The following is a 10,362-nucleotide window of genomic DNA, read 5'->3' as shown; positions in this document are numbered from 1 at the left end:
CATGGTTTTAGTTACACCCTATTATCTTCCAATAACATACATACAAACTTCTTAAACAATAAAAAAAACATGCATACAAATTATATAATCTATCACAAATGCCCTTTGAGACATTAAAAAAAAATTATATTAACGTGATTCTCGGAATAATTTAATACATTTTATTGGGTTAATGGTACTTTTTTTTTTTTGTAGATAACAATGTATATTAAATTAGAATATACTCTCCTTCAGCACTAATCAAGTATTAATTGAATTGTTAAAATGATACCTTAATATATTTTTTTCCTTAAAACTCTGCCTTTCATATTTAAATTCTCATGTTTTCAATTTTTTTTTTAAACAATGACAAATTTTAAAGAAAAAAAATAGAATTATATGACTTCATGTACAAATTAATAAATAAATTGATAAACCCTAAAATATATATAAACAAAAAATAGAGGTAATATTAAAGAATCACAAATATTCTTCCTATCATAACTAAATTAATACTCCTAAATCTAATTTATTAATTCAATTAATACAAATAATTGTTAGTCCAATTAATACCTGCAATAATAAATAATTTTAATTCCTTTAAAAAAATAATTAATTTTAACAATAAGAAAAAAACATTTAATAAATAGATAATCACAAAGCCTGGCTGCATGTGTAGAGCAAATGATTAGTTGTGGTAGTAAATATATATTATTGTACATAATCTTAAGATCTTAGCTTAATCTTGGATTAATCATGTGCAGGGTGTTCATAAGATCTACTGAAAAGAAAAAGGAATAAAAAAGGAAAATGGAAAATAAAATCCACAAAAAACATAGTGCAGTTACAGGTGTTTGGGTGTGATGTACAACTTTAAAAGAGAATTTAAATTTGAATGTACAACTGTATAATTTTTGAAGTATATATGTTGTATTGAGGAATCAAGTCCAAATTTGCTTGAAATGTATTGAAAGAAATAATTGTTTTTTAAGTTGCTTTTAGGAAAGTGAGTGGTGGCTGTGGATGCTTGTCACATCTTTTCAAAGTTTCAGATTGAAGAAATTCCAAAAGATTAGGTCAAACTCTTTTCTCACATTCTATTTTCTGATTCCTCTTCAATTCACCCTAATCTCTTTAATTAGATAACTTCCTGATTAATGAAAAAGGTTATACAATTTTTACATTGAGATTATAATAATAAAATTTCCTTTAATTCTAAAAATGAATAAGCCTTTTTTCCATAAATTTAATAAATGTCTAACATATCAGGTTGTTCATGTAGGAGGTGTTTTGTTGCTTTATCTTTTCATTTTAAAAATGAAATTTTTTTAGATGTTTGTTAGTTTGCATTTTATAGTTTTTTATAAAAGTATAAAATATATCCTTTTTGGATAAGTAACTTTTTTGAACAGCAAATATCAACAAATCACTGATAAATCAAACAGACCTTTAGTGTCTTGCCATATATTTTAGAGTTTAAAGTTTATATTTTAAGATTTAAAGGTTTTATATTTTTATGACATAGAATTTTATATAAATATAAAACTAACTAAAGAATATATAATTAATTAAGTATAGAAGATTAATGTTTTATTGATTAAGAAATGACATAACATCAATATTGATTTAACGTATAAATAATGTGGTATTCGAAATGTATAATAAAATTAGGATAAATAATTTTTTAGTTTCTAAAATTTTAGGTAACAAATACTCATATTTTAATAATAAAAATATTTTTTTATCAAACAGTTTAACAATCAAATATTGGAATTATTAAACAATTTACTCCATTTATAAGAAATTAAACTGTTTAATAGAAAAAAAAATTAGATACTAAATAATATATTATTAAAATGTAACCACTAAAAAATATAACAAAATAAATTATTTAGCTATAATTATAGTGATTTTCTTACTTTCTTTTCTGTTCTTTTATCTTGCATGCTAGCATATGGAAATTAGAATAGAAGAACATTGGGGCAATAAAAAGGTGTGCTTTCATGAACAAGAGTGGGAGAAAGTGGGTAAAATATTGTCATTTAATCTCATTCTCAAATCTCAACTAGGTGGGCACAACAATATTTTTTGTACCTGTATTTGACTCAATTTAACTTTCAACCTCTATACTTTTTCTTAGTGAGGTTGAGCCCCTTAACTTTCATTTAATTTTTATTATTTGTTTTTGTTTCTTCACCTCTTATTGATATAATTGTTACCCTTCATGTTCACAAATTATTTAAAAAAAAAAAACAATATCTTTATTGAGATAATCATATCCGGAGTTTAATTACGGTTAAAGCTCATCATCTCTTCCTATACATGTACTTAGTGGAAATCCAATCTAAATTATCTTCACACAAATTCAGCATGCGTTACCAACTAAGCTATAGATAAATATGTTTCTTTCGTATTGTAATACGAAATGTTCTTCTTACTTCAATTTTCTTCATTCTAAATAGGAAATTCATTGTGTACTGTACATTATTTTACCAAATATCAAAGTTAAGTTAAGAGTGTAATTGTCACCAAAGCTCTTAATACACTTTGGCACGTGACGTTGATCTCATCAGAATTTAATTTTACCAAAAATCAAAGTTAAAAATAGGGATGTAAACGGGGCGGGGTGGGGCGGGGATTGGAGTTCCCATCCCCGTGTCCCAACTAAACGGGGAATCTCCATACCCGCCCCGCGAAATAAACGGGGACAAAATTCATTCCCGTCCCCGCCCCGTGGAGAATTCTCGACCCCACGGGTATCCCCGTTTACCCATTTAAAATTTAAAAAATATATATAAAAAATAAATAAAAAGAAGATAAGAAATAAAATAAGTAAAAATGATTTACTCATCATAATGCTGACCAACCAAATAAATAAAAATGTTAATGTGGCTGATCAACCACAAATTTTTTTTTGTACTTCCATTTTCTGTTTTCAAACACTATCATAATATTGAGGTCACTAAATATTAATCTTTCTCATAATTAAACAATTTCTATTAATATTTCACTACCGCCTAAAGAGAGATAAATGATGCATGGAATAAATTATATGATTGAATCTGTCAATTTTTATTAGATGTTTATTTAATGGAAATTAATTAGGCGTATGTTTGTTCAGATGTTTATTAATTAAGTTAGCTAAGGTTTAGGGCACAATACGTGGCGGGTTCGGGGATCCCCGCGGGGCGGGGATACCCTTTCCCATCCCCGCCCCGTTTCTACTAACGGGGCATATATTAATCCCCGTCCCCGCCCCATAATAAAACGGGGCGGGGATTACCCGTCCCCAACGGGGAGGGGCCCCGTCGGGGACGGGTATCCCTGCCCCATTTACATCCCTAGTTAAAAAGTGGTAATTATCACCAAATCAAAATTCAACAGTCAAAAGTAAAACCTTTGGTTAAATGCAAGGGTCAAAAATATAATTATGCCCATCAAGTAGCTAGGGTATTCATGAATAAAGGTAAGGAACACCCATTTGGTTCCCCCCATCAACCTTTATAAAAGAATCTAGAATTATATCAAACACATCCTTTTAAAAACCCTCAAAACTCAACCTCCCAATCCTCAAAAACACACACAAACTTGTTAATTTTACTACCAAAACATGGCAACTGTTTCATCACCATCATCATCTTCTTCTTCTTCTTCTTCCTTGTTGAAGTATCTTCAATCCCTCTCTCAAACTCCTCAGAAGCTTAAAAAGAGAATGTTAGCCACATGGACACCAGAAGAAGAGCTTAACCAAGTAAGATTAAGGTCAGGTGCAGACATGAAAAGAAAGCTCAAGTGGTATGATTTAATAGCTCTTGGCATAGGAGGCATGCTTGGTGTTGGTGTTTTTGTCACTACTGGTCCTGTTGCTCTTCACAACTCTGGTCCTGCTGTTTTCATTTCTTATATCATTGCTGGAATCTCTGCCCTTCTTTCTGCTTTATGTTACACTGAATTTTCCGTTCAGATTCCGGTCGCCGGTGGTGCCTTCAGTTACCTTAGAGTCACTTTTGGTATTATTCAAACAATGCTCATTCATTACTTTTTTAGTTAATTAATTATAACAACCCTTTCTTTCTTTTTTTTCTTTCTTTGTGGTCCGGGAACAAGTCGTCCTGGACCACAGTAGTGCTGACGTGTCATCATCTGATAACGGATTCTCTCTCTACTTGTTGCAGGAGAGTTTATAGGGTACTTTGGTGGATCAAATATATTAATGGAATATGTATTATCAAATGCTGCGGTTGCAAGGAGTTTCACAGATTATCTATGCTATGCTGTGGGGAAAACTGATTCAAACAAATGGAGAGTTTCAGTTGAAGGATATGACAACTTGGATTTTGTAGCTGTTGCTCTTATTCTTCTTCTCACTCTCTGTCTTTGCCATAGGTTTGTTTAGTTTCATCTCTTAATTAATCCTTTTTTTTTCATCTTTCAATAGTTTGGATTGCTGTTTTAATAATTAGTCATGGTATAGGAATACTTTTTTGTAGCGAAAACCGACACATTTGCGATCTTTTGTAATCTTATTTACAAGATTAGTGTAGAAACGAAAGTATTCTTGGTTTCGGGGTAAATTTATTTCACCCCACCTGTCATATTTTGTGTCCTCTAATATAAATGACGCGGAGTTAGATATTTTCGGACTCCATGCCATTTATATTGGTGAATGTTACACGTCCACTAATACTATCGGTGGGGTGAAATAAATTCACTCCAAAACTAGAAAATATTTTCATTTTTATTCTATATTTAGTGGGAATCGAAATTGAAATGGTCATTAAGTGAACTACTATCTATAATAAGATTATAAAAAACCAAAAAATTTGTCATTTTCCCAATTTTTGTCACCATGTCTTAGTTTAGTAAAAGTGGGCATTTGGGTTATTAGTGGACTTAATCTTTATTTAACAGGTATTTAGTGTTGTGTTAGAATGAAATTGACTAATGAGTAGAGTTAGTTGATGTAGTAATGATTAAATTGACTAGTGAAAGTGATTGAAATTATTAATTTTTTTTTTCTTTTTTGGGATTGCAGTACAAAGGAAAGCTCAATGTTGAACCTAGTAATGACAGTATTCCATGTAATTTTCTTTGGATTCATAATAATTGGAGGTCTGACCAAGGGAAGTGTTAAGAACTTAGTAGAGCCAGGAGGGCTAGCTCCTTATGGTGTTGAAGGAATAGTAAATGGAGCAGCTATAGTTTACTTCAGCTACATCGGTTATGACTCAATTTCAACAATGGCAGAAGAGATTCAAAACCCATCAAAATCACTTCCAATTGGGATTGTTGGTTCAGTTCTCATAGTCTGTGTTTTATACTGCCTTATGGCCTTGTCTTTGTGCCTCATGGTGCCTTATAATATGGTAAGTAAAGTAATTATGACAAAATAGCATACATAAGCATGTCTCTAAGTGCTTGATGATATCCTAATTAGGCAGAGGAACTTACTTTTTATAGATACCAAATGAGGCATCATTTTCAATGGTTTTCCAAAAGATTGGTGGGTGGGAGTGGGCTAGCAATGTGGTTGGTGCAGGAGCAAGTATGGGAATAGTAGCTTCTCTTTTGGTTGCTATGTTAGGGCAAGCAAGGTATCTTTGTGTTATTGGAAGGGCTAGACTTGTTCCTTCTTGGTTAGCCAAGGTCAATCCTTCCACTGGCACTCCTTTGAATGCTACTCTCTTTTTAGGTATGCAATTCCATCTTTTTCAATTTCTATATATCTACTATTTCTTTTCATCCAAATACATCTCTAGCTACTGTGTTTATCCAGAAAAGTCATTAGAAACGTCCTATTTAATCTCTTGTCCTTGCTTATAAAGACCTAGATACTTTCTAAACTTTCTTAAAGTAATGCCTCATGAACTTGCTTAAAGTAATACACACTTCAATTAGTCCAAAATATTATATATCGCTTTGTTATGTCGACTTAAAGGGTCAATAGGTTATTTAAGAACATTTAAGAAGGTAAACAGGATGTTCTGAAAATGTAAAGAGACACTTACTTTTCTGGATAACTAGATAGAGCCAGGGATGTATTATGCTTTTTAAGCGAGGATAATCCATGCTTTTTTTTATAGTGTTTTAAATAAGAAAAAACACACTTTTGATATTGTACCGATAAAATCACATCGAAAGCTTTCTGACTACATTCTCACCGAATTGATTATGTGGACCCTTACTCAAATCATCCATTTACATGTGGATATTCCATTTAACCCTAAAAGTTTCCAGAGTACTAAAATTATATAACCTATTAGAAAGAGAAAGAGAGAGGGTTGAAACATATTATATGTAAGTGAATTTACACCGTGCTTAATTGGAACAAATAACTAGAGTAAGCATCTATATCAGCGATTCCGATGAAAATATGGCTAGAAATCATTGAATGTGATTTTATCGGTACAAAATCAAAGACGCATTATTTTATTAAGACAGAATGAACTTTTGTAATCATGTTAAAACATTGTCCAAAGATATGTGATGATTTACCATACTAAAACAACATAATTGAGTTGAAATCTAATGAAGATGTTAATTAGAATTGATGTGTTAATGTTTTTGTAGGGCTTTGTACAGCATCAATTGCACTGTTCACAGACCTGAGCATAATTTTTGACATGATCTCCATCAGCACATTATTAGTATTCTATCTGGTAGCCAATGCTCTAATCTACAGAAGATATGTGATAATCAGCCATAACCCCCCTTCACATACCCTCTTCTACCTTTTCCTTCTCTCATCTACTGCAATTGCCTTCTCTATTTCATGGAAACTTGATCAACAAAAATGGGGTTTATGTGTTTTTGGTCTCCTTATGGTTTTAATCACAGCTTTCTTTCAATACATGCTACCTTCAATCACACAACCTAATGAAGCATGGTCAGTCCCAATGATGCCATGGCCACCTGCAATATCTATATTCCTTAATGTCTTCCTCATGACAACATTAAAGCTGCTGTCTTTTCAAAGGTTTGGGATTTGGGCTTGTTTGATTACTTTGTTTTATGTGTTATATGGTGTACATTCTACTTATCAAGCTGAAGAGATGGAGTTGGGTGGAGACCATGTCCCAACCCCATTAAAGCTAGATATTCAAGTTTTATAACAACTAATTCAGTAACTTCTCTTCATTTTCCTCTTCTTCTTTTTTTTTCTTCTTCTTCTTGTTCTTATATATGATATCTATTCAATCTTCACAATTGTATATTATTTAGTAAAATTTTAATCATTGTTCTTACTATCATGGTTGAGTCACTTGTCGCTAAGCAGTTCTCTTTTTTATAGCTCTTTTTGCTTTTCCACTACAAATAATATAATAGAAGTGTTTAGTTAAAATTGAGAAACAACTGTAACATAGTGAACTATTTCGAAAATCAGATAAATCTTGTTAACATAACAGTGGATATAAACGAACAGATTAGCGGATATTTAATTAATTTGTATTTTAAATCCCTTAGCTACGCTATATATGATCTATTATATGCATCATCATACACAATTAGGGGAAGAAGATGGAATAAGCATATATACTATTTTGTTGGAGATGAGTGAGTGCCATTGGAAGTAATTAATATTTAATTGAATAATTATGATCCAATTAATAGTTCAATTTTGTCCTTTAGTAGTGTAAAATGGCCATGATGATATCTTTTAATGATGGGGAATTATTTATCATCAAAACATGATTGACCCTAAGGATAGGGCCAAAAGCTTGTAAAAGGCAATGATTTGACAAACTTTCCCATTTTTATTATTTATTTATTTATTATCTCTTGCATTATCAAAGCAGTTGTAGATCTCAATTATCAAATAACATTTTTCTTTTATCCCTAGCTATTATTATTATTTTAGATTTATTAGATATTGGAAGTTAAAAAATATTATTCACCATTATCTTGGATAATTAAAGAATTGATAAAACCTGGGATTAGTTTAACCTGGACACAAAACCAGCTATATAACTAAATTAATATAATGATGAGCAGAAAATTAATTATGAAGCAAAGTTGCTATAAATATTTAATTAAGTATATTAATTAAGAAAATTAAAATATATATCTACATATGATATGGATGTTGGGGGTGATAATACCCTACCATACCCTAGAGAAGATTCTGTAGTGGGATCTGATGTTAAAGTGTCATCCTTAATATTTTTGTCATTACCCACAACACATGATTCCCAATAGAAACCTCCATTGTTTTGTACCTATAATTTTCACTAGTAAGGTTTAAATTTGTCTGTAAGGTACATATATATCTGTTAGGATTTATTCGGGTCATGGACCGAATAAATATACACCCAAATAGAATCAGGTCAAATTAATTTAGAAAGATAGAAGATTAGGGTTAGAGTTTTATAAATTAAACTAATATTATAAATAAATAGCCACCTAACTCTAATCAATATTGTCAATCAGATAAAAGACAAGACACAATTCCTCGACCTTCTTCCTCATTCTCTGCCACCATATCTCTCCATCTGCTTTAATTTATGGATCCACCGTTTTCATCTGTGACGTAATATCTACGTGGATAATTCGTAATCGGTGATATAAGATCGTGGTTGATTCTCTTCTTATATTCTTTATCTTCCCCAACAGTTCTGATCTACAAGAAAGCCTTAAACCCTTGTTTATATTAGGATTATTTGTTAGAATAAACCCTTCATTGGTATCAAACCCATATATGTGTTTTATCTGTTTTGATGTGCCTGAATATTTAGAAAACATAATTTTTGCATGCTAGGATTAATTTTGTATTAAGTCTGTGTTAATTTCCGTTTGAGGGTTTTCTATTTCGGATTAATACGAATTTCATTCTCAGCCGAGAGTGTTTGAGTCTCAAATCCTATTTTTCATTCATCGTAAGGACAAACAGACTTCACCATCGTGACTAGGGATCTAGAAAACCCTAGAACTGACCAAATTTTGAGACATATGTGATGGGAAGGCGGTGCATGGCCACCACGTGCCTACGTGCAAGCACACGCCAAGTGTTACACATGGTAATCACGACAAGATACGTGGCAGCCCGCACCCATCCACAGCTAACCCATTTTCGACCCGATATTTTCAGTATGTCTTTTGGGATTTTTTTTTATTTCTGGTATAATTTTAGTAATTTTTGGACAAACAGAATATTTTATTTTGTTAGTATTTGTTTTAATGAAAGAATTAAAAAAAAAATAGTTTTCCAAAAAGTTACAGATATATTTATAAGAAATTCTAATAATTAGAAATAATTTTTTTGGAAGCATTGTTAGTTCAATCGAAATGGGTTTTGATTGATAAGACGTTTTTGTATATATAGATTAATCCTTTTTTCTTTTTCAATTATTTTTTTTACAGTAATGACTTCGACCAAATACACTCTTATGGTTCCTCAGACTCGTACTCAATTTGTTAAGTTGCAAAGATTGTGAAAGAAGATGATGAAATGCAAGATGACACGCTACGTCTAGTGGTACGATGTCGATGCAATTATACGTGTGGAAAAGATTAAGAATCTGATGCAAAAGAGTTTTTTTTTTCTAGTGCTCTAGCACAAGCTCAGAAACTCACGATTCTCTTCAATGTGTTGAAAAGATCATTCACAACTTCAAAGCTTAGGATTACTATTCTTTCGTTTAAAATCGGGATGAGTTACGAAAAGTATGTAATTATCTTGATGAATAGGTTGAACAGTATGTTAGTCACAACTATTGCCGGATGTTTTAGTGTGGAGTTTAGATCAGATAAACTCTTTTATGCACCTTGATATAAAAGGGAGTTTAACAAGTTTCCAAAGAACTTACTTTTTTCGATGTTGTTCGGACAATTCCAATTAAAATCCGTTATAATTATAATTTGGAATGATGAGTGATTTTGTTTCTATTTATAGAATTTTTATTTAGAGAAATTTTTAAGTTAGTTTTTCAAATTATTATTTTTTAACTATTATATTAGTTTTTACCGATTATGACTTTTAAACCATAAATTTTGATTTATATTAAACTGCCATCATTGTGGACAAAATTATCACCGCTTGATGTTAAAGAAAAAAAAAAATTCTTTAATGAACAAAATACCAATTTTCTTCAATTTATAATCGTAATGTATCTGTCCATACACTTTTTAAAAAAAAAAAACAATTTAAAGGCTAAACTTCAGCAAATTAATATTTAGGACCCACATTATTGTTTTTCCTATTTTTTAGGGTAAATGAGGTTTTTGGAAATGCAATCCCGTAAAAATTTACAAAATGTATAGTTCTTAAAGTTGGCAAACTCAAATATTCTGTCCAAAATTGTTATCGTGACCATTTAACTTAAAGAAATCATTCCGATTTTATAAATTATCACATATAAAAACTATAACTTTACAAATTAATTAAAT

General features: G+C 30.8%; 1 protein-coding gene across 1 annotated transcript; it reads left to right on the top strand.

Moving 5' to 3' along the window:
* The first annotated feature begins 3,469 nt into the window (after nucleotides 1-3,469).
* LOC136212661 (cationic amino acid transporter 6, chloroplastic-like) lies at nucleotides 3,470-7,223 on the top strand. Its single transcript, XM_066002781.1, has 5 exons — nucleotides 3,470-3,989; nucleotides 4,155-4,365; nucleotides 5,015-5,345; nucleotides 5,440-5,671; nucleotides 6,550-7,223. The coding sequence occupies exons 1-5, from the start codon at nucleotides 3,590-3,592 to the stop codon at nucleotides 7,089-7,091; spliced, it is 1,716 nt and encodes a 571-aa protein (XP_065858853.1). The 5' UTR covers nucleotides 3,470-3,589; the 3' UTR covers nucleotides 7,092-7,223.
* The last annotated feature ends 3,139 nt before the right edge of the window (nucleotides 7,224-10,362 follow it).

This window comes from Euphorbia lathyris, chromosome 1 (assembly GCF_963576675.1).
Source record: "Euphorbia lathyris chromosome 1, ddEupLath1.1, whole genome shotgun sequence".
NCBI lineage: Eukaryota > Viridiplantae > Streptophyta > Magnoliopsida > Malpighiales > Euphorbiaceae > Euphorbia > Euphorbia lathyris.
The sequence above is the reverse complement of the archived record's forward strand: the minus strand, read 5'-3'. Positions and strand labels throughout refer to the sequence as shown.

What these genes read in the sequence shown, in the direction of transcription:
- LOC136212661 (XM_066002781.1), top strand. Translation starts at nt 3,590, where the DNA reads ATGGCAACTGTTTCATCACCATCATCATCTTCTTCTTCTTCTTCTTCC. An exon ending in ACTCTCTGTCTTTGCCATAG is followed by an intron (nt 4,366 to 5,014) that starts GTTTGTTTAGTT and finishes TTGGGATTGCAG; the next exon opens with TACAAAGGAAAGCTCAATGT. An exon ending in GAATGCTACTCTCTTTTTAG is followed by an intron (nt 5,672 to 6,549) that starts GTATGCAATTCC and finishes ATGTTTTTGTAG; the next exon opens with GGCTTTGTACAGCATCAATT.